General features: G+C 43.2%; 1 protein-coding gene across 12 annotated transcripts in view; it reads right to left on the bottom strand.

Annotated features, from left to right (window-relative positions):
- Positions 1-25709, bottom strand: part of NPAS2 (neuronal PAS domain protein 2) — a 151522-nt gene that overhangs the window by 100350 nt on the left and 25463 nt on the right. For all 12 annotated transcript variants that reach the window (XM_044284852.1, XM_044284850.1, XM_044284851.1 and 9 more), the window contains exons 2-3: positions 3941-3994; positions 665-813 (exon numbers count right to left, since the gene is read on the bottom strand). In XM_044284852.1, coding sequence (XP_044140787.1) covers positions 665-813; positions 3941-3994 — 203 coding nt within the window. The remainder of the gene's footprint in view (positions 1-664; positions 814-3940; positions 3995-25709) is intronic.

Raw genomic sequence — 25709 nt, 5'->3', positions numbered from 1 at the left:
TCACTGCACCAAAAGATGTCTGCTCCAGGTCCAACCATCTTGGTCAAAATCATCCAGTTTTCTGTCCTCTGAACGTAAAATAAAAAGGACAGCTTTGCAATTATGCCTTGATTGGAAATGTTCTATCTATTTGTTATCTTATGTCCTATATGTCTAAATGGTAATGAACAAACAAAACTTTTGCAGTCTGAAGTAATATTTCCTTCCTCCTACCCTATACTTCTTGATAAAGGCCCAGAAGTTGACAACCCCAATAGTGGGAACTTGTGCCCAATTTAAAAAAAAAAAAACTCGCCTACCCACAGTGCCACCTTTCCAAAACCATTGCCACATTCCCAGCTGCTGATGGCCCCAACCGGCCTCAGCAATCACAAGTATTAATTGTTAATTTGTTAAGTAGGGCACTGGCACTATCAGTCCTGGCTGGCAGAGAGAGGACAGTGCCAATCAGAACTGTATAGTGGATTATTTAGAATGTGCATTTCTAAAACATTGTCAGATGGTGCTGGGCAAAGGAAATGGCAGTGAATGTTGTTATCCTGCAATAGTTTTTATCTAATGATATTCAGACGTTCTGTAAAATCAACTGAAGATTCTGAAAACTCCAAGAGCTCTTCTTTAGTAAGGCAATGTCAAACCTATTTAAGGAAATATGTAGCTTTACCATTGTGTTTCTGTAGAAATCCAATAACTTTTTCCAGCACAGTGGTTTTGTCCATCTTGTGGTCATTCCCAGGGAGCATGGAGCTGAGCTCTTTGATAAGTACATTGAACTGGTCACGCCTCTTTTTCTCAGATCTGTTACGTAAAGCCCTGGATAATCAAACAAATTTATGGAATTAGAGGATTATGAAAGCTAGCGATCAGTTTTTGGTCAGTTCACTAAAATAAATTGTGTTACTAGATTTATTATTTTAAATTTATATATGTTACATAGAAACATAGAATGTGTCGGCAGATAAGAACCGTTTGGCTCATCTAGTCTGCCCAATATACTAAATACTATGAATAGCCCCTGGCCCTATCTTATATGAAGGGTGGCCTTATGCCTATCCAATGCATGCTTAAACTCCTTCACTGTATTTGCAGCTACCACTTCTGCAGGAAGGCTATTCCATGCATCCACTACTCTCTCAGAAAAACAATATTTCCTGATATTACTTTTAAACCTTTGCCCCTCTAATTTAAAACCATGTCCTCTTGTATCAGTTTTTCTTCTTTTAAATATTCTCTCCTCTTTTACCTCCCTTTATGTATTTAAAAGTTTCTATCATATCCCCTCTGTCTCGTCTTTCTTCCAAGCTATACATATTAAGGTCCTTTAATCTTTCCTTGTAAGTTTTATCCTGCAATCCATGTACTAGTTTAGTAGCACTTCTCTGAACTCTCTTCAAAGTATCAATGTCCTTCTGGAGATATGGTCTCCAGTACTGAGCACAATACTCCAAATTAGGTCTCACTAGTGCTCTGTAGAGCGGCATGAGCACCTCCCTCTTTCTACTGGTAATTCCTCTCCCTATACACCCAAGCATTCTGCTAGCATTTCCTGCTGCTCTATGACATTGTCTGCCTACCTTTAAGTCTTCTGAAATAATGACCCCTAAATCCCTTTCCTCAGATACTGAGGTTAGGACTGTATCACTGATTTTATATTCTGCTCTTGGGTTTTTACGCCCCAGGTGCATTATGTTGCACTTATCAACATTAAATTTTAGGGCTCTTTCACACCTGCGTTCTTTTCTTCCGGCATAGAGTTCCGTCGTCGGGGCTCTATGCCGTTAGAATCCTGATCAGTTTTATCCTAATGCATTCTGAATGGAGTGAAATCCGTTCAGGATGCATCAGGATGTCTTCAGTTCCGTAACGGAACGTTTTTTGGCCGGAGAAAATACCGCAGCATGCTGCGCTTTTTGCTCCGGCCAAAAATCCTGAAGACTTGCCGCAAGGCCGGATCCGGAATTAATGGCCATTGAAAGGCATTGATCCGGATCCGGCCTTAAGCTAAACGTCGTTTCGGCGCATTGCCGGATCCGACGTTTAGCTTTTTCTGAATGGTTACCATGGCTGCCAAGACGCTAAAGTCCTGGCAGCCATGGTAAAGTGTAGCGGGGAGCGGGGGAGCAGCATACTTACCGTCCGTGCGGCCCCTTGGGGAGCTCCAGAGTGACGTCAGGGCGCCCCACGCACATGGATGACGTGATCGCATGGCACGTCATCCATGCGCATGGGACGCTCTGACGTCACTCTGGAGCGCCCCGGGAGCCGCGCGGACTGTAAGTATACTGCTCCCCCGCTCCTACTATGGCAACCAGGACTTTAAAGGGACTCTGTCACCACTTTCTAACCCCCACTTTTTTAACTATCGTTTTATTCATGGTGCCCTTCTGATTACAGTTGTCATCTTATATGTTAGATCTGCGGTGCCGTTTAGGTAAAAAATCGATTTATATCACCTGTCAATCAGCTAGATAAGGTGCCCAGGGCGTTCCTCTCCTCTTGAATCTGCCGCCTGCCGCCGCCGCCGTTGGTGCCCAGCTCCTCCCCCGGTCTCGTCAGCGCTGCTTCAAACACAGATCCGCCTCCGGCTCTCCCTCAATGCCCCCTCCTTTTTTTCGGAAATCTCGCGTGTGCGCACAGGCCTGCGCCCGTGCGTACGCATCCTTTTCTCGCGCATGCGCATAACGCGAACTTAGAGCGATGATGCCGAAAGGATGCGTACGCACGGGCGAGATTTCCGAAAAAAAGGAGGGGGCATTGAGGGAGAGCCGGAGGCGGATCTGTGTTGTTTGAAGCAGCGCTGACGAGACCGGGGGAGGAGCTGGGCACCAACGGCGGCGGCGGCAGGCGGCAGATTCAAGAGGAGAGGAACGCCCTGGGCACCTTATCTAGCTGATTGACAGGTGATATAAATCGATTTTTTACCTAAACGGCACCGCAGATCTAACATATAAGATGACAACTGTAATCAGAAGGGCACCATGAATAAAACGATAGTTAAAAAAGTGGGGGTTAGAAAGTGGTGACAGAGTCCCTTTAATAGCGTCCTGGGTGCCATAGTAACACTGAAAGCATTTTGAAGACGGATCCGTCTTCAAATGCTTTCAGTACACTTGCGTTTTTCCGGATCCGGCGTGTAATTCCGGCAAGTGGAGTACACGCCGGATCCGGACAACGCAAGTGTGAAAGAGGCCCTTAGTTGCCAGATTTTTGACCATTCCTCTAGTTTTCCTAAATCCTTTTCCATTTGGTGTATCCCTTCAGGAACATCAACCCTGTTACAAATCTTTGTGTCATCAGCAAAAAGACACACCTTACCATCGAGGCCTTCTGCAATTTCGCTGATAAAGATATTAAAGAATATGGGTCCCAGAACAGATCCCTGAGGTACCCCACTGGTAACAAGACCTTGGTCTGAATATACTCCATTGACTACAACCCTCTGTTGCCTGTCCCTCAGCCATTGCCTAATCCACTTAACAATATAGGAGTCCAAGCACAAAGACTGTCATTTATTTATAAGCCTTCTATGTGGGACAGTATCAAAAGTCTTACTAAAGTCTAGATAAGCGATGTCTACTGAACCTCCGCCATCTATTATTTTAGTCACCCAATCAAAAAAATCAATAAGACTAGTTTGACATGATCTCCCTGAAGTAAACCCATGCTGTTTTTTATCTTTCAATCCATGGGATTTTAGATGTTCCACAATCCTCTCCTTAAGTATGGTTTCCATTAATTTCCCCAGTATTGATGTCAGGCTTACTGGCCTATAGTTGCCGATTCCTCCCTACTACCTTTCTTGTGAATGGGCAAAACATTTGCTAATTTTCAATCTTCTGGGACGACTCCTGGTACCAGTGATTGGTTAAATAAATCTGTTAATGGTTTTGCTAGTTCACTGCTAAGCTCTTTTAATAGCTTTGGGTGTTGTTGATCTTACCTCTTCACCCTATCTTTCTCATCGCCATCCATTAGCTTCTCTGCGCAGCTATTCCTGTGAACACAAAAGGGAGTTGCTGGTTATATTAGAAAAACATAGAATTTTTCTATAATTTCTAGTGAGTCGTCTTGGTTTACTGGAAAGAGGTATCTGTGGAAGTGGCTAAAAATCTGACTTTTTAACTAAGCCCTGGGGAAATGACAATTTATAATAAACTTAATATTTAACTAGTTTTTATTTGTTTAGCAGATCTTTATTTTACCTTTTTTCACTTTTTACTTCTATATATATATAAACTTAGGAGGAGTAATGTGACTGATGTCCTAAATCTACATACCAAAAGTCAAATATATTACTGATCTGATTGTGCTTTCAAAATATTTCAATATGAATTAAGCCAATTGACTGTAACAGGACTATTTAATATGGAATATTATATATAATACCTTCTTTTTTACGGTGACAGATTCCCTTTAACCTCTTCCTGACATGTGATGTATATGTACAGCTCATGTTGGATCTTTAAATATGGCTCCCGAATAGAAACTGAACGCTTACCATAGACCCTGGGTGCCTGCTGTTCTACACAGCAAACATCTGGAGGTCAAGTTTGTGATCATGTATAATGCCGATCGCAGGCTTTTAAACCCTCAGATGCTGTGGTCAATTGTTACCACAGCATCTGAGAGGTCTTTGCCCTGGAGCACTGTACTTCCAGGACCCGAGCAGCTCCCATGCACTGAGATCTGGGGAGCCGTTTGTTTGCTGTGAAAGCCTCAGGTCTTCTGCAGGCTCTGAGGCCTGCCACAGCAATGTTCCTATGGAGCCCTGTGTAAGGGTGCTGGCACACAGCGCTGTTCTGACATGCATTCAGGATGTGTGTTTTTTATAGTAGCTAGCTAAAATTAATTAAATCATTTCCACTATGCAGAACACCAGGGTTTAACGAGGCTGCTAAACTGGCTAAATTGAAAACTACATGCCAGCACCCTCAGAGGACAAAGTTCTATCAGCTATTTTGTTCTAAGTCAGATATCATATATTACTACCTAAGAATTTCTCTCTTAGCATGTATTCTAATGTGTTATGTTCTGGGGAGAGAAAAAAATTCTTTAAGTCAATAATTATAGGAAATGTATTCTAATATAAACAGCCAAGTCTTAATATTCCCTATCGGAATAAAAGGGTCAGGAACAAAAAAACAACAACAATGTAGATAAATAGAAAAGTAAAGGGGCAATTAATGATAAACGGGAGCATTTAAATGACTAAAACAGTAATGTGCTCACTGCCTGATAAGACGGTTAAAATATGAAAATAACAAAATTTTAAGGTGCTTATTTAAAATACAGCTGAACCCTCTCATTATATTTCAAAATAGGAAGATAGGAATTGAACTCAGTGAAGGTGAATATATTTTCAGCTTTCCCCCCCCCCCAATGAAACTGCGGACAAATCGTCACTATTCTTGGATTTTCACAGTGACGTTCAATATGTCCCCAGTTTAATTACCACATGAATGAGTAGTGGCAGCGGACCGTGCCTGTTTTTTATTTTTATTACTGGCTACAGTTAAGCTGCCATTACTCGTACAAAAAAAAGAGCAAGGATTTTTTCAAGGTAAAAAATCTCATTTTATTCAATATAAATCACATGATCATTACAGGTATTGCTCAATAGGGACAGGACATGGAGACTGAGCCACAAGGGGCTATACAATGTGGAGAATCACAATGGGGGATAATGTGACCATACCCAGCAGAGAACAACAATATACCAGAGGCCGTGAGCAAAAGTGTAGTTGCGGGTGCAAATGCTGACCCCTAGTATAAAACAACTACTGACTATTGCTCACAACCTCTGTCCGGGGATGCTGTGAGGTGTCAATGGACGGTGCAGTACTACTAATAAAGATGGCATATAACAATGAACTGCAAACCTCTCGTCCCACCCTGATCCAGCTACCAAGTTACCTACCCATGTTGCTGCTGTAGAATGGTAACACGACTCCCCCACTGTTTCAACCTCGACACGTGTTTCGCCACGTAGGCTTCGTCAGGAGGTACCTCCTGACGAAGCCTACGTGGCGAAACACGTGTCGAGGTTGAAACAGTGGGGGAGTCGTGTTACCATTCTACAGCAGCAACATGGGTAGGTAACTTGGTAGCTGGATCAGGGTGGGACGAGAGGTTTGCAGTTCATTGTTATATGCCATCTTTATTAGTAGTACTGCACCGTCCATTGACACCTCACAGCATCCCCGGACAGAGGTTGTGAGCAATAGTCAGTAGTTGTTTTATACTAGGGGTCAGCATTTGCACCCGCAACTACACTTTTGCTCACGGCCTCTGGTATATTGTTGTTCTCTGCTGGGTATGGTCACATTATCCCCCATTGTGATTCTCCACATTGTATAGCCCCTTGTGGCTCAGTCTCCATGTCCTGTCCCTATTGAGCAATACCTGTAATGATCATGTGATTTATATTGAATAAAATGAGATTTTTTACCTTGAAAAAATCCTTGCTCTTTTTTTTGTACAAGTTGCAGTAGGTTGGGGAGTGAGGTACTGTTTTTGGGTTATTGTAGGCTCTAAGCTGCCATTACTCAGCAGGGGTCCATGTCCATAACCCCATAAACATCTCAGTGTTGCCAGTGTATTTGAACACCAGAGTTGATATCTGGAAGACCCCCGCTTGCAAAGGCTACCTAGTAGTACCCTGCCCTGCTCGACGCGTTTCTGGTTGCCCTATGCCAGGTACCTCATCAGGACCTATTGTAAGCAGGTGCTAAAAAATCATAATAAGGTTGCCTAAGTTGGACACAAGCATCGGCGCTGGTATGGCTGCGCGCCCGCCCGCTACTGCTCATTAAATAGAGGTAAGCCGGGAGAGCCAGCAGGGGAGCTGTCTCAGGCAGCCAATCAGAGGAGAGGGGCGTGTATACTGAACATGACGTCCCCAGGTCCTGTTGCACCACCTGTGAATCATTTATTGCGCTCCTGCTCGTGAATCTGAATATATGGGGGGGACCCTTAAGCGGCTAACAGAAATACAGGAGATAAAGAGGATGTAAGAATACAGGTACATCAAAAGTTGGGGGCTCGGAAAAAGCCTAATTTCTATGGAGGTACATCCACAGAGCTGAACCCGGACATACCCTTATTTTCACCCAGGCAGCCCCCCTGATGTTGGCATCGAAGCATCTCATGCTCCGATGCGCTCCCTTGCCCTGCGCTAAATCCACCCAGCAGTGTGTTCGGTGACGTCACCGGCTCCGATGGGCGGGCTTTAGCGCTGCCCTAGCCGTTTGACTAAATCCCGCCTATCAGTGCCGGTGACGTCACTGGGGTTCCTGGCTCTCCCTAGTGCAGGGCAAAGGAGAGCATCGAAGCATGAACTGCTCCGATGCTCAAGTCAGGGGGGCTGCCTGGTTGAAAATGGAGGTATGTCCGGGTTCAGCTCTGAACCCGGACAACCCCTTTAAATAATCATCATGCATATTAAGTAGAAGGACTAAATAGTGATTATGCAAAACAAAATATTTACAATCCTATAGATGAAAGTAATTCATGCAAAAAAAAAATAATAATAATATCAGCAATTACAATATCCAAAATGTTATACACGGCTGGTACTACCATGATAAAGTGGACTGTTTTGGTATATCAAAAAAATATATTGGGGATAATTCACATTGCTAAAATGTGCTGATTAGACCTGGTAAAGAAGATGTAGGGAAAGACATTAGGGATGAATGAAATACGTATAACTATTCAGTTCATTAAGGCCCTTTGGTTTCTCTGTACACAGGCAGAAAATCCATTCTACTTCCTTCCTCAACAGCCTATTATCCATTTCACTCTTCTGGGTGGCTGAAAAATCTGTTCAATCCCTTGAAAACTGACCGCTTTCATGTCCCCTGCGTGTGAGTCAACGACGTGTCGTGCTATTGGAGTATCTCTCTTATTGCGGATATCCCCCAGATGTTCTCTGACCCTTCGTCTAAACTCCCGAATCGTCTTTTCTAACATATTGCAGGCCACAGGAGCAAGTAATGAGATAAATAACTCCTGTGGTCCTGCAATTAATAAAAATCCTGATTTCTAATTTTGCATAGGTGACAGTACTGGTAAATGTTTTGATGACTCATTGAGTTGCATGCAATGCAGCCACTGCATCTAAAATTACCTTTGACGTCAGTGGAGAGCCATGTGTGTGTATGGGCAGGTTTAAGGAAGCTGTGGACCAACCGATCCCTTAGGTTCCGTCCTCTCCGAAAGGTGATTGAGGGGGAATCCCCAATAAGATTACCAATATCCGGAACCATTTTCAGGATACCCCAGTGACAATTGAGAATTTCCCTCACCTCCTGATGCCTCATATCAAAAGTCCCAATAATTCTCATGACTTTATCCTTGTTGGTCTTGATCTTAGGGATCAGAAGATGTTTCCTGTCACAGCACTGCGCATGATAGTATGCATCATCAAGGACCGTATCTGGGTATTCTCTTGATTTGAATTTTTGTCAAAGATCATCAGATGCATTTTTTAAATCAAGGGTCTGTGAACAGTTAAGTCTTACTCTTAGGTACTGTCCCTTGGGAATACCTTTGCGTAGTGCCCAGGGATGCCAACTTTGCCATTGTAGCAAACTATTAGTGGCTGTTGGCTTTCTGTAGACTTTTGTAATGAGGTGTCCATCACTTCCCCTGGTGATTTGTAAATCTAAGAAATAGAGTCCCAAGTTATTAATGTTTAACTGTTGTACAAAGGAATCAAACTGTGATGTGTTTCCCTTCCACAATATCCAAATGTCATCAATGTATCGCAACCAAAGGTGGATACATGATGACCATTCCTCAAGCTGTTCCCCAAATACAATCTCTTTCTCCCACCAGTCCAGGTAGAGGTTGGCAAAAGTCGGGGCACAGGGACTCCCCATTGCCACCCCCCTGAGCTGGCGGAAGATTTTACTGTTAAACAAAAAGACGCTGTGTTGTAAAATTAAGTCAAGTAACGTGAGGACGAACTCGTTATGCTCAGCGCAATGTACTCCTCTCTTACTTAACCACTTCAACCCCGCTAGCTGAAACCCCCTTCATGACCAGAGCACTTTTTACACTTCGGCACTACACTCCTTTCACCGTTTATCGCTCGGTCATGCAACTTACCACCCAAATGAATTTTACCTCCTTTTCTTCTCACTAATAGAGCTTTCATTTGGTGGTATTTTATTGCTGCTGACATTTTTACTTTTTTTGTTATTAATCGAAATGTAACGATTTTTTTGCAAAAAAATGACATTTTTCACTTTCAGCTGTAAAATTTTGCAAAAAAAACGACATCCATATATAAATTTTTCGCTAAATTTATAGTTCTACATGTCTTTGATAAAAAAAAAATTTGGGGGAAAAAAAAAATGGTTTGGGTAAAAGTTATAGCGTTTACAAACTATGGTACAAAAATGTGAATTTCCGCATTTTGAAGCAGCTCTGACTTTCTGAGCACCTGTCATGATTCCTGAGGTTCTACAATGCCCAGACAGTAGAAAAACCCCACAAATGACCCCATTTTGGAAAGTAGACACCCTAAGGTATTCGCTGATGGGCATAGTGAGTTCATAGAACTTTTTATTTTTTGTCACAAGTTAGCGGAAAATGATGATGATTTTTTATTTTTATTTTTTTCTTACAAAGTCTCATATTCCACTAACTTGCGACAAAAAATAAAAAATTCTAGGAACTCGCCATGCCCCTCACGGAATACCTTGGGGTGTCTTCTTTCCAAAATGGGGTCACTTGTGGGGTAGTTATACTGCCCTGGCAATTTAGGGGCCCAAATGTGTGAGAAGAACTTTGCAATCGAAATGTGTAAAAAATGACCGGTGAAATCCGAAAGGTGCACTTTGGAATATGTGCCCCTTTGCCCACCTTGGCTGCAAAAAAGTGTCACACATCTGGTATCGCCGTACTCAGGAGAAGTTGGAGAATGTGTTTTGGGGTGTCATTTTACATATACCCATGCTGGGTGAGAGAAATATCTTGGCAAAAGACAACTTTTCCAATTTTTTTATACAAAGTTGGCATTTGACCAAGATATTTTTCTCACCCAGCATGGGTATATGTAAAATGACACCCCAAAACACATTCCCCAACTTCTCCTGAGTACGGCGATACCAGATGTGTGACACTTTTTTGCAGCCAAGGTGGGCAAAGGGGCATATATTCCAAAGTGCACCTTTCGGATTTCGCAGGCCATTTTTTACACATTTTGATTGCAAGGTACTTCTTACACATTTGGGCCCCTAAATTGCCAGGGCAGTATAACTACGCCACAAGTGACCCCATTTTGGAAAGAAGACACCCCAAGGTATTCCGTGAGGGGCACGGCGAGTTCCTAGAATTTTTTATTTTTTGTCGCAAGTTAGTGGAATATGAGACTTTGTAAGGAAAAAAGAAAAAAAAAGAAAAATCATCATTTTCCGCTAACTTGTGACAAAAAATAAAAAATTCTAGGAACTCGCCGTGCCCCTCACGGAATACCTTGGGGTGTCTTCTTTCCAAAATGGGGTCACTTGTGGCGTAGTTATACTGCCCTGGCAATTTAGGGGCCCAAATGTGTAAGAAGTACCTTGCAATCAAAATCTGTAAAAAATGGCCTGTGAAATCCGAAAGGTGCACTTTGGAATATGTGCCCCTTTGCCCACCTTGGCTGCAAAAAAGTGTGACACATCTGGTATCGCCGTACTCAGGAGAAGTTGGGGAATGTGTTTTGGGGTGCCATTTTACATATAACCATGCTGGGTGAGAGAAATATCTTGGCAAAAGATAACTTTTCCCATTTTTTTATATAAAGTTGGCATTTGACCAAGATATTTATCTCACCCAGCATGGGTATATGTAAAATGACACCCCAAAACACATTGCCCAACTTCTCCTGAGTACGGCGATACCACATGTGTGACACTTTTTTGCAGGCTAGATGCGCAAAGGGGCCCAAATTCCTTTTAGGAGGGCATTTTTAGACATTTGGATCCCAGACTTCTTCTCACACTTTCGGGCCCCTAAAAAGCCAGGGCAGTATAAATACCCCACTTGTGACCCCACTTTGGAAAGAAGACACCCCAAGGTATTCAATGAGGGGCCTGGCGAGTTCCTAGAAATTTTTATTTTTTTTGCATAAGTTAGCGGATATTGATTTTTTTTGTTTTTTTCTCACAAAGTCTCACTTTCCGCTAACTTAGGACAAAAATTTCAATCTTTCATGGACTCAATATGCCCCTCACGGAATACCTTGGGGTGTCTTCTTTCCAAAATGGGGTCACATGTGGGGTATTTATACTGCCCTGGCTTTTTAGGGGCCCTAAAGCGTGAGAAGAAGTCTGGAATATAAATGTCTAAAAATGTTTACGCATTTGGATTCCGTGAGGGGTATGGTGAGTTCATGTGAGATTTTATTTTTTGACACAAGTTAGTGGAATATGAGACTTAGTAAGAAAAAACAAAAACAAAAACAAACAAAAAATTTCCGCTAACTTGTGCCAAAAAAAATGTCTGAATGGAGCCTTACCAGGGGGGTGATCAATGACAGGGGGGTGATCAATGACAGGGGGGTGATCAATGACAGGGGGGTGATCACCCATATTGACTCCCTGATCACACCCCTGTCATTGATCACCCCCCTGTAAGGCTCCATTCAGACGTCCGTATGATTTTTACGGATCCATGGATACATGGATCGGATCCGCAAAACACATGCGGACGTCTGAATGGAGCCTTACAGGGGGGTTATCAATGACAGGGGGTGATCAGGGTGATCACCCCCCTGTCACTGATCACCCCCCCTGTAAGGCTCCATTCAGAAGTCCGCATGATTTTTACGGATCCATGGATACATGGATCGGATCCACAAAACACATGCGGACGTCTGAATGGAGCCTTACAGGGGGGTGATCAATGACAGGGGGTGATCAGGATGATCAGGGTGATCACCCCCCTGTCACTGATCACCCCCCCGGTAAGGCTCCATTCAGACGTCCGCATGATTTTTACGGATCCATGGATACATGGATCGGATCCACAAAACACATGCGGACGTCTGAATGGAGCCTTACAGGGGGGTTATCAATGACAGGGGGTGATCAGGGTGATCAGCCCCCTGTCACTGATCACCCCCCCTGTAAGGCTCCATTCAGACGTCCGCATGATTTTTACGGATCCATGGATACATGGATCGGATCCACAAAACACACGCGGACGTCCGCCTGGAGCCTTACAGGGGGGTTATCAATGACCGGGGGGGATCAGGGTGATCACCCCCCTGTCACTGATCACCCCCCCTGTAAGGCTTCATTCAGATGTCCGCATGATTTTTACGGATCCATGGATACATGGATCGGATCCACAAAACACATGCGGACGTCTGAATGGAGCCTTACAGGGGGGTTATCAATGACAGGGGGTGATCAGGGTGATCACCCCCCTGTCACTGATCACCCCCCCTGTAAGGCTCCATTCAGACGTCTGCATGATTTTTACGGATCCATGGATAGGATCCACAAAACACATGCGGAAGTCTGAATGGAGCCTTAGAGGGGGGTGATCAATGACAGGGGGGTGATCAGGGAGTGTATATGGGTGATCACCCGCCTGTCATTGATCACCCCCTGTAAGGCTCCATTCAGACGTCCGCATGTGTTTTGCGGATCCGATCCATGTATCCATGGATCCGTAAAAATCATGCGGACGTCTGAATGGAGCCTTACAGGGGGGTGATCAATGACAGGGGGGTGATCAATGACAGGGGGTGATCAGGGAGTGTATATGGGTGATCACCCGCCTGTCATTGATCACCCCCCTGTAAGGCTCCATTCAGACGTCCGCATGTGTTTTGCGGATCCGATCCATGTATCCGTGGATCTGTAAAAATCAGATGGACGTCTGAACGGAGCCTGACAGGGGGGTGATCAATGACAGGGGGGTGATCAATGACAGGGGGGTGATCAGGGAGTTTATATGGGGTGATCAGGGGTTCATAAAGGGTTAATAAGTGACGGGGGGGTGTAGTGTAGTGTAGTGTTTGGTGCGACTTTACTGACCTACCTGTGTCCTCTGGTGGTCGATCCTAACAAAAGGGACCACCAGAGGACCAGGTAGGAGGTATATTAGACGCTGTTATCAAAACAGCGTCTAATATACCTGTTAGGGGTTAAAAAATTCGGATCTCCAGCCTGTTAGCGAGCGATCGCCGCTGGCAGGCTGGAGATCCACTCGCTTACCTTCCGTTCCTGTGAGCGCGCGCGCCTGTGTGCGCGCGGTCACAGGAAATCCCGGCCCTCGCGAGATGACGCATATATGCGCCACCAATGTTTTTAATACTAGGGTGGGGGGGGGGGGGACTGCACCACCAATGCTTAATACTGGTGGGGCTTGGAGGGGGGGCGCACTGCGCCACCAATGTCTAATACTGGGGTTGGGGGGGGCGGAACTGCACCACCAATGTCTAATACTTGGCTAGGGGGGGCGCACTGCGCCACTAATGAAGCTTAATCTCTCATTTATTCATATACAGGAGGCGGGAGCTGGCTGCAGAATCACATAGCCGGCTCCCGACCTCTATGAGCGGTAGCTGCGATCCGCAGCACCTGAGGGGTTAACCGAGGATCGCAGCTACAGCTCATAGAGGTCGGGAGCCGGCTATGTGATTCTGCAGCCAGCTCCCGCCTCCTGTATATGAATAAATGAGAGATTAAGCTTCATTGGTGGCGCAGTGGCCACAGCCCCTCCCCTTCTCTTCTCCTCCCTCCTCTCATTGGCGGCAGCGGCAGCCGCAGTACAGGGGGAGGAGACACTGCTTCCTTCTCCCCTGTGCTGCTAAGGGGAACACTGAGAGCGCTGTCAGCAGCGTGATCTGTGTTCCCCATACGCTATCGGAATATCGGCAAAATAGATGCCGATACCGATAGTGTTTAAAATCCCCAATAACGGCCGATAATATCGGTAAATCCAATAATCGGTCGATCCCTAATAAATATAAGCAACATGTAGTAAGAGGACCCCTTTGTGCTGCAGGAGATTAACCCTTTAGGGGGAGGGCTCTGGTTACTGACACTTTTGGGGGGCTATTGTTACTGGCTAGTGAGGGCAGGCGGGATTAGCCTCAGGGTGAGGGCAGTGGCGGCCATCTTAACTGAATAGTGAGATTGCAGTTTTATGCAGACTGGTTGCTAAGGGCTGAATCTTATTAAATATGGGGTAAGTCAGTCTAATAGTAACTGATTCTGGAATATCATGTTATTAGTAACTACATATTGAAAATTGAAATTAGGGTCTAAATGTGACAGTTATCCTTTAAATACTCCCCTCATGATAAATTTCCCTACTGGAAAATACATTTTTAAGATCTTATATATCCCATTTGAAAAGTCAAACGTGCATGCTAATAATATAAATTTGTAAATCTTTTATGAAAAACAAAGTCTTAAACATACTTGGTTTTAAAGCACGCAATTAGTGTTGATCGAGCACCAAAGTGCTTAGGTGCTCTGATGCTCGAGTAGAACACTTTGGGATGCTCGGGTGCTCTACAAAGCACCCGAGCACAATGGAAGTCAATGGGAGAACCCGAGCATAAAACCAGGCACCCCCTGCTCTGAAGAGGGGAGGGTGTCTGGTTCACAGGAAAAGGTTGCTGCTGGGAACAATGTTGTCCGAGTAGTACGCCACTTTTACAGACTAACAATAATATGCACAAAACCGAAGATAAAATCGATTTTAGAGGAAACATTTTTAGGAAATATTCTTTCCTGTATATTTACTTATATATAAAGTGCAAATGCTGCCAAAAATTACAAGGAAGAGGAACTCCGATACAACCTGTATATCACATAAAGGAGGGCCTCATTCACATTGTGGTACAATTGTTCAGGTAGTGGAACTCCTATACTCATAAAGCCTATGCACTAAGTGAAAGGGCTGCCAAAAATTACAAGGAGCCGGCACTCCAATACACCCTTTATTACACATAAAGGAGTGCATCATACACAACCTTGAAAAATGATGATTGATGGTCTGCTGGTGACCCTCAAAAACATTAGGAGCAAGGGCCTGCTGGTGACCCTCTAAAACATTAGGGGCGAGGGCCTGCTGCTGATCTGACAATCTAAAACATTATGGGCGAGGGCCTGCTGGTGAGCCTCTAAAACATTATATGCGAGGGCCTTCAGGTGAGCTGACACACTAAATCATTAGGAGAGAGGGCAGCCTAATAAGCATGTTGATATAATGGAGGAGGAGGAGAACGAGAAAAGGAAGATTGAATCATATACCCTTTTTTGTGGTGGAAGGGGTGCATGGGAATACAGTGTATTCAATACACCATAAAAGCCACATTTAAAGTGCCTTTATGTTCAGCCGCCAGGAAAAATAGTGGCGGCTGGGGATTGAGTAACAAGGGACGGCCGCGCCATCAGGCTGCAGAAAGCCTTAGTGTTCACAAGCCTAAATGGCAACATTTCCAGGGCCAACAATTTGGAAAGATGCGCATTTAGTGTTATAGCCTGTGGGTGGGTGGCTGGGTATTTGCGCTTTCGTTCAAAGGCCTGGGGTATGGACATTTGTATGCTGCGCTGGGACACAGAAGTGGTTGTGCTAGCTGATGGTGCTTGCGTAGGTCCTGGTGCAGGGCGGGAGTCATCCGGGCCTGCATCTAGGGCAAGGGGATTGGCCAGCACGTAACACAGGGGAAGAGGAAGCAGTGGTGTGACCTGCAGACACTGATTGTGGAACTAGGCTTTCGGCCCATCTATTAGGGTGCTTTGATGCCATGTGGCGGATCATGCTTGTGGTGGTGAGGTTGCTAGTGTTCACGCCCCTGCTCATTTTGGTACGGCACAGGTTGCAAATGAAAATTCTTTTATCGTCCGCACTTTCCTCAAAATAGCGCCAGACTGCAGATAACCTACCCCTTGGTAAGGGAGATTGCCACAAGGGGGTGCTCCAGGGAACAGTTGCAGGCCTGTTTGGTGTGACCCGCCTTCTCCCTTGCCACCCCACTGCCTCTTCCAGCCTGTTGCGGTGCTGCGGATCCTTCCCCCTCTGTACTGCTGTCCTTGCTCAGGTTGCCACCTTCCCAGGTTGTGTCAGTGATTTGATTGTCCACCACCTCTTCTTCCACTTCCTCAATCTGGTCATCCTCCTGACTTGTTGACCTAACAAGAACCTCACTTATTGACAACTGTGTCTCATCCTCATCATCAACCTCTTGAGACACTAATTGCCGTTGACTTATTGGCAACTGTGTCTTATCATCATCCACCTCGTGAAACACTAATTGCCGTTCCCCACCATCATCTTCTTCTGACTGTGGATGCTCAAGAGTTTTGGAATTAGGGCACAAGATCTCCTCATGTCCCTCTTGGCGAGAGGCCCAAATCAAGGAATGGTGATGAAAAGAGCTCCTCGTAAGATCCGAGTGTGGGATCACTTGTTTCCCAAGACTCTCCATGGTGGGAGGAAGAAGGATCAGGGTGAGGATTCTGTTGACCAGACTCTTGGCTACTGAGACTGCACTTTGTGGAAGACAAGGTGATGCTTAACTGACTGGAAGCATTATCTGCTGCAATCCAACCGACCACCTTGTCGCACTGGTGTGACTTTAAGAGTGGTGTCCTGCGCCGCCCTGCAAACTGGGACATGAAGCTAGGTATCGTGGATGAGTGTGTTTCTTGTGCTCTGGCAGCAGGCACAGTTTCAGCGTGGCCAGGGCCACCGCCTCTGCGTGCACCATCAGCAGCACGGTCACTTCCCCTTCCCTTACTGCTCGCCTTGAACATATTAAATGGTATATATGCTTGAAAGTATGTCACACGTACAGTAGACATAGAACAAGAAAAACAAAATCCGTAACCTGTGAAGTAATAGGAACGACACCAGGAAGGAAAAGGGTGAGCGCCAAGCTTCCAGTCTGTCATATATATATAGGAAGATAGTGATTATCTATTGGGGTATTCACCTATCCAAACAGAAAAGACCGGCAAATAAAGTATTAATATCGTTGGTTCTTGTTGGTATTAGACAAGAACCAACGATATTAATACTTTATTTGCCAGTCTTGTCTGTTTATCTATTGGGGTATTCACCTATCCAATCACTATTTTCCTATATATATATCACAGACTGGAAGCTTGGTGCTCACCCTTTTCCTTCCTGGTGTCGTTCCTATTACTTCACTGGTTACGGATTTTGTTTTTCTTGTTCTATGTCCATTGATTTAGTGTGAGAACTCTGTTCACACTGATTTGAGCTGCCTACTTCTCTTTTTTCCCCTATTCTTACATTACCACTGTCCTGTTGGCGCCCTTCCTTCCTTCTCTTCAGGGGCATTTAGTTGATCCCTAGGTAGAGTTGGGATAACCTTGTTTTCTTTTTTCTTCTTTTTTACGTTCTTGACACGTACAGTAGCACAGGTTTTGTAACTGCATGCTCAAATAAATTACACTGAATTTTACTGATATTTAAGATGCGCAAACGTTATACAAGAGATGTAGCGCAGGTAATGTCGCTGTCACCAATGGCGAAAAAATTACACTGAATGTCACAGATATTTAGGATGCGCAAACCTTATACAGGAGCACATCTGCAATATCCAGTCCCCATAGCTCTGTGTGCTTTTATTGTGTAAAAAAAAACGATTTGATACATATGCAAATTAACCTGAGATGAGTCCTGTCCCTGACTCCTCTCACATACAGGACTCATCTCAGGGTAATTTGCATATGTATCAAATCGTTTTTTTGCACAATAAAAACACACAGAGCTATGGGGACTGGGTATTGCGGATGTGCTAGCGGCCATCTAGCAACCCATGTCCTCAGCTCTATACACAAAATCCCGATGACAGGTTCCCTTTAATGCATTGGAGGAAATAAAATACTACAGAGACACATACAAAGTCCCGCACAGGGAAAAAGCTATATCGGGACTTCATCACTGCTATTGTAAACAGTTACGGGACACTACTAAATTGTAGCAACTATTGGACAACATTATTGTTGTTATAGACTGATACAAGTATCAACTAACAACGGGACTATACCATACTGTGTCAAAAATATTGTTGCAATAATTGGAGGATACACATGTGTTGGAAGAAATAACATCTATTTATCTCTATTATGCATCTTGGAAAACAGGGGGTTTTCACAGCTATCTAAAAGTATCCGGATACTGGCCAAAATGTATGAGCTTCTCAAAGTAGCCATGAATCCTGGCGACTAATCTGGAAGACACAAGGAATAGATTGTAAATATTTTTTTCCATTACCTGCGCTACATCTCCTGTACAACGTCACAGATATTTAGGATGCGCAAACGTTACACAGGAGATGTAGCGCAGGTAATGTCGCTGTCACCAGCGGTGAAAAAATTACACTGAATTTCACAGATATTTAGGATGCGCAAACGTTCTATAGGAGATGTAGCGCAGGTAATGTCGCTGTCACCAGCGGTGAAAAAATTGCGCTGAATGTCACAGATATTTAGGATGTGCAAATGTACCACAACAGATGTAGCAGAGGTTGTGTTACTGTCAGCAGCGGCCAAACAATTGCACGCAACTTAGCGCAGGTTGCGCTAATAATATATATTGCAGCCAGATAAAACAATAGTCCTTAAAAGGACTTTTGGGTCTCGAACAACTTTCAACACTAAACCCTGCCTAAAAAAAATATAACTATTCCTGTCCCTACACTATCTGTCCCTTCTGCTGCAGCTTGCCCTGACTAAGACTGAGACAAACCACATGTCATTGGGTGCTATATAGCACCCGATGGCGCGTCCCAGCCAGCCGATCACTGTAATGCCAGTAACTAACATGGCTACAGCATTACAGTGCGTGCCAGTACTTCCCTGCACGTTTATTGACTGTGTAGCAGCTAACAAACGTGCGGGGAGGAGACTCGAGCATCGCACTCGAGCACATGCAGTGTTCGGCCGATGAGTCGAGAATCGCAATGCTCGAGTCAAAATGGTGTTCGGCCGAGCATGCTCGCCCAACACTACACGCAATATCAGAAAACAGACAAAAATAATGTTCAGTCAGAACCAAACTGCATAGAAACCAGAGAGATTTAACAGGATCACAAGTCTTCTCGCAGTACAGGACAATAATCTAATTCTATATATTGCTGCACAACTCTGATTCCCTGGCCAAAAGAAAAAAGCCACCATATTTCAGAGTTTTCTCTTAGTGAACATAGTGCTTCATGCCTTCTTACTGAATATTTTCAGTTCCATTCCTAAGAAATATTTCCTGTGTGCCCATCCTCCTTTATCCATGTTAAACTGGATTAGCCTGCTCTCTGCAAACACTAAAAAGTAGGTCAGTTTAAGAACATCGTTATATGGTGACAGGGTGATTGCTGAAATCTGCTCCCAACCATATTTTATTTGAGTGTACAATTCAGACTGTGGACATAATGACTGATAGCAATCCTCTGCATTACCATTCTTTGGAAAAGGGATTTTCTACACCTCTGACTCAACCACAATCCAGGAGATTCTGATCTACTCTCTTATTACTTTCATGGTCCTTTCAGCCAAAGGAGAGGATGTGGGACTCTACTTCATGCTTAGCACATTTTTGGAAAACTAATCAGGCACCAAGGTGGATAAAAATCTATGATTTTTTTTAAAAAATAAATAAAAAAAATCAGATTTTTTTTATTTAAATCAGATTTTATTTATATAAAATGCTTTTTTTTAGGAAAATATATTACCATCCAAAGGTTATTCCATCATGAAATAAAGATTTGTTTTTAAATTATGTAGAATAAGGCTGTATATGTTTAATTTTGTTGGTAAATAAATTCCATTAATCCATTCACAATGTCATGCTCTTCCAGAGGTTTTTGTAAGATTATTGGGCAGTTTCTCTGCCTACAAAATATTATCACAGATGCTTGGTTTACTTTGCAGTTCTCAAAACTGAATTTGACTCAGCAGAGATCACATGCCTCTTCTTCACAGCAAAAATGTTATAACATGAACAGAGTTGAGAAAAAGACCTTCATCCTAACTTCTACAAACCTATGAATACAGAATCAACCTAATCAAACTAAAAAGTTGTTATTCTAAAAATCTTCATCTACTTGCATATTATAAGTTATACCAGTAGGAATTATTAGTCTTTATGTAGAAAACTTAGATTTAAATCAAGCCTTACTGACTAGTGATTTAAATCGTGATTAAATTCAGTTTGATTTAAATCAAATCCAACATGTCAGGCACATTTTGTAAAGTTTACCCACCAGTATTATTATGGCAGAAGTACCTGTGATGCATAAGTACATGTGCATTTAGCTTATGTATGATTGATAGTGATAGATAGACAGATAGATAGTTAGATAGATAGATAGATAGATAGATAGATAGATAGATAGACAGACTTGAGAAAAGTCCCAGTAAGAGGACTGAAACGTTGCCGTTTGGTGATTAAAGAACACTACTTTTAACCACTTCAACCCCGCTAGCTAAAACCCCCTTCATGACCAGGCCACTTTTTACACTTCTGCACTACACTAATTTCACCATTTATTGCTCGGTCATGCAACTTACCACCCAAATGAATTTTACCTCCTTCTCTTCTCACTAATAGAGCTTTCATTTGGTGGTATTTCATTGCTGCTGACATTTTTACTTTTTTTGTTATTAATCGAAATTTAACGATTTTTTTGCAAAAAAATGACATTTTTCACTTTCAGCTGTAAAATTTTGCAAAAAAAACGACATCCATATATAAATTTTTCGCTAAATTTATTGTTCTACATGTCTTTGATAAAAAAAAAATGTTTGGGCAAAAAAAAAAAAAATGGTTTGGGTAAAAGTGATAGCGTTTACAAACTATGGTACAAAAATGTGAATTTCCGCTTTTTGAAGCAGCTCTGACTTTCTGAGCACCTGTCATGTTTCCTGAGGTTCTACAATGCCCAGACAGTAGAAAACCCCCACAAATGACCCCATTTCGGAAAGTAGACACCCTAAGGTATTCGCTGATGGGCATAGTGAGTTCATAGAACTTTTTATTTTTTGTCACAAGTTAGCGGAAAATGATGATTTTATTATTATTTTTTTCTTACAAAGTCTCATATTCCACTAACTTGCGACAAAAAATAAAAAATTCTAGGAACTCGCCATGCCCCTCATGGAATACCTTGGGGTGTCTTCTTTCCAAAATGGGGTCACTTGTGGGGTAGTTATACTGCCCTGGCAATTTAGGGGCCCAAATGTGTGAGAAGTACTTTGCAATCAAAATGTGTAAAAAATGGCCTGCGGAATCCGAAAGGTGCACTTTGGAATATGTGCCCCTTTGCCCACCTTGGCTGCAAAAAAGTGTCACACATCTGGTATCGCCGTACTCAGGAGAAGTTGGGGAATGTGTTTTGGGGTGTCATTTTACATATACCCATGCTGGGTGAGAGAAATATATTGGCAAAAGACAACTTTTCAAATTTTTTTATACAAAGTTGGCATTTGACCAAGATATTTTTCTCACCCAGCATGGGTATATGTAAAATGACACCCCAAAACACATTCCCCAACTTCTCCTGAGTACGGCTATACCAGATGTGTGACACTTTTTTGCAGCCAAGGTGACTTTACTGAGCTACCTGTGTCCTCTGGTGGTCGATCCAAACAAAAGGGACCACCAGAGGACCAGGTAGCAGGTATATTAGATGCTGTTATCAAAACAGCGTCTAATATACCTGTTAGGGGTTAAAAAAATCACATCTCCAGCCTGCCAGTGAGCGATCGCCGCTGGCAGGCTGGAGATCCACTCGCTTACCTTCTGTTCCTGTGTGCGCGCGTTCACAGGAAATCTCGGCCCTCGCGAGATGACGCGTATATGCGTCACTGTGCGCAGGGCTACCGCCTCCGGACCGCACATCTGCGTTAGGCGGTCCGGAGGCGGTTAATTTACTTGCTTCGGAGTGCTGTGGAATTTTTCAAAGTTAGATAATTAATAGTGATAGATAAGCCAATACTCTGCACTGATGAGGGGCAATCACAATGAAACATCTGTCTGCAGATGAGATGCTGGCTTATTTATTATCCAAGTCATGTCTCAACGCCTATTTAAAGGGTCAAACATTAATTATAGGATATCTTCCTTACATCTGGTGGCATTAGAGGCAGAGCTTGTTAAGAGCGCATTTGCATCCCTTTCATTCCATATGAATACACTTCTAAGGGTACTTTCACAGTAGCGCTAAAGTTTTCCGGTATTGAGTTCCGTCCTAGGGGCTCAATACCAGAAAAAAACTGACCAGTTTTATTCTAATGCATTCTGAATGGAGAGAAATCCATTCAGTATGCATCAGGATATCTTCAGTTCAATAACTCTTACAGTATTTGGCCGGAGAAAGTGTTCCGGAAAAACCGATCCGGTTTTCCAGTCTGCACATGCGCAGACCTTTAAAAATGTAAAAAAAATAAATACCGGATCTGTTTTTCCGGATGACACCAGAGAGACGGATCCGGTATTGCAATGCATTTGTGATACAGATCCGCATCCGGATCCGTCTACAAATGCTATCCGTTTGCATATACGGATTTCCGGATACGGATTTCCGGATCCGGCCGGCAGTTCCGGCGACAGAACTGCCTGCCGGAATCCAACAACGGAAGTGTGAAAGTACCCTAACTTTGGCTCATGACAAACTGCAGTAAAAACTGCAGCTTAAAAAAAAATTGTCAAATAAAAATATTCTTTATTTAATCTGACAGGGGGTTCTTCCAAAAAGCTTTAGACAGTTTATACTAGGTATCTCTGGCTCATCTGAGCTTAACAACTTTGTATATTGACAATGATATTATTTATTCTAAATCTAACTCTGAGGCTCATAATAGTTAAGAAAATAATAGTTGCTCATACATGCAGGTAAAGTTAATTCTTAATTAAAGACTGCAAGACAAACATTTGCAATCCTAGTTGAACTTGAGTCATTTACCTCATGTGAACTGAAGGAATATGCTTGCTAAGAAAACAAGACCTGTGGCAAAGTGTGCCAATTTCAAATTACAACACACTGGCCTAGATCCTTTTCAAAACTCTATTTGCAAAAGAATAAAAATGAAAATGTAGTTATAACAACATTATACATTTGAAATAGTAGAATTTGTCTTCAGTTATTTGGTCAGTGATTTCCATCAGTGATTGTGAGACAAAACAAGTAGTTAAGCCTACACAGAGATAAGGTATAATAAAAAGATATTCACATGTTCTGTGTTTTTGACCCACATCTAGTTTTGGCACACAATAACTGATGGAATAACTGATCAAATAACTGAGGTGTGAACTCAGCCTTACATCAATTTCAATTACTGTGAAATTTATAAGAATCTGTAATTTATGCATTTGCACCTCTGCCTTTTCTGAACTTACATACAGTATAGACCAAAAGTTTGGACACACCTTCTCATTCAAAGAGTTTTCTTTATTTTCATGACTATGAAAATTGTAGCTTCACACTGAAGGCATCAAAACTATGAATTAACACGTGTGGAATTATATACATAACAAAAAAAGTGTGAAAAAACAGAAAATATGTCATATTCTAGGTTCTTCAAAGTAGCCACCTTTTGCTTTGATTACTGCTTTGCACACTCTTGGCATTCTCTTGATGAGCTTCAAGAGGTAGTCACCTGAAATAGTCTTCCAACAGTCTTGAAGGAGTTCCCAGAGATGCTTAGCACTTGTTGGCCCTTTTTCCTTCACTCTGCGGTCCAGCTCACCCCAAACCATCTCGATTGGGTTCAGGTCCAGTGACTGTGGAGGCCAGGTCATCTGGCGCAGCACCCCATCACTCTCCTTCATGGTCAAATAGCCCTTACACAGCCTGGAGGTGTGTTTGGGGTCATTGTCCTGTTGAAAAATAAATGATGGTCCAACTAAACGCAAACCGGATGGAATAGCATGCCGCTGCAAGATGCTGTGGTAGCCATGCTGGTTCAGTATGCCTTCAATTTTGAATTAATACTCCAACAGTGTCACCAGCAAAGCACCCCCACACCATCACACCTCCTCCTTCATGCTTCACGGTGGGAACCAGGCATGTAGAGTCCATCCGTTCACCTTTTCTGCGTCGCACAAAGACACAGTGGTTGGAACCAATGATCTCAAATTTGTACTCATCAGACCAAAGCACAGATTTCCACTGGTCTAATGTCCATTCCTTGTGTTCTTTAGCCCAAACAAGTCTCTTCTGCTTGTTGCCTGTCCTTATCAGTGGTTCCTAGCAGATATTCTACCATGAAGGCCTGATTCACACAGTCTCCTCTTAACAGTTGTTCTAGAGATGTGTCTGCTGCTAGAACTCTGTGTGGCATTGACCTGGTCTCTAATCTGAGCTGCTGTTAACCTGCGATTTCTGAGGCTGGTGACTCGGATGAACTTATCCTCTGCAGCAGAGGTGACTCTTGGTCTTAAAGTAATGATGGCCACTCGTTTTTCTTTACTTAGCTACTTTTTTTTTGCCATAATACAAATTCTAACAGTCTATTCAGTAGGACGATCAGCTGTGTATCCACCTGACTTCTCCACAACGCAACTGATGGTCCCAACCCCATTTATAAGGCAAGAAATCCCACTTATTAAACCTAACAGGGCACACCTGTGAAGTCAAAACCATTTCAGGTGACTACCTCTTGAAGCTCATCAAGAGAATGCCAAGAGTGTACAAAGCAGTAATTAAAGCAAAAGGTGGCTACTTTGAAAAACCTAGATATGACATATTTCCAGTTGTTTCACACTTTTTTGTTATGTATATAATTCCACATGTGTTAATTCATAGTTTTGATGCCTTTAGTGTGAATCTACAATTTTCATAGTCATGAAAATAAAGAAAACTCTTTGAATGAGAAGGTGTATCCAAACTTTTGGTCTGTACTGTACGTATAAGTGATTGACAGCTATCTACAGTATATGCTCGAACCTAACAAGCAGCAGACTGTCGGGAAGGAATGTTTCCTTCCCGACATTCGGCTTTCTGGTTGGCTCGTGTAAACCCGTCTTTACAAAAAGAATGCTGTCAATCACTGACAACACCTCCCCCATGTACAGCTATCAGTGACTGACACCCATCTCTGTATACACACTTACACAGAGAATGCTATCAATCACTAATAACACCTCCCCGTGTACAACTATCAGTGACTGACAACTAACTATGTATACAAGTTTACACAGAGAATGCTATCAATCACTGATAACACCTGCCCGTGTAAAACAATCAGTGACTGACATCTATGTATACACACTTGCACAGAGAATGCTATAAATCACTGATAACACCCCCCTGTGTACAACCCCACTGTGATTGGGCAGCTCACAGTCAAGGAGAAAAAGCCACACCTTGAGAAACAGGGCGTCTCCTCCTCCCTGTACCGATGGTATGAATTCACATACCAGGCGGGAAACCAGAATGGGGGGCACAGTGGGGGAATGGCACAGCTCATAGGGAAAATAGTAAGCTATACAACTGGACTTCAGTATGCCCTACCCTGCCAACTATGTACATGATAATGTCAGGACCAGTGAAAGGTCCTCTTCAATACAAGGCACTTACTAATGTATTGTAACCATATTGTCTCTTTTGCTGGCTTGATTCATTTTTCCATCACATTATATACTGCTCATTTCCAGCAGGAGTGGTCGTGCTTGCACACTATAGGAAAAAGTGCCAGTCTATGCTCACTCCCACGGTCCTAGCCAAC

The sequence above is a fragment of the Bufo gargarizans genome, chromosome 3 (genome assembly GCF_014858855.1).
Source record: "Bufo gargarizans isolate SCDJY-AF-19 chromosome 3, ASM1485885v1, whole genome shotgun sequence".
Lineage (NCBI taxonomy): Eukaryota > Metazoa > Chordata > Amphibia > Anura > Bufonidae > Bufo > Bufo gargarizans.
Note: the sequence above shows the minus strand (reverse complement) of the source record. Positions and strands in the feature narration are given on the sequence as shown.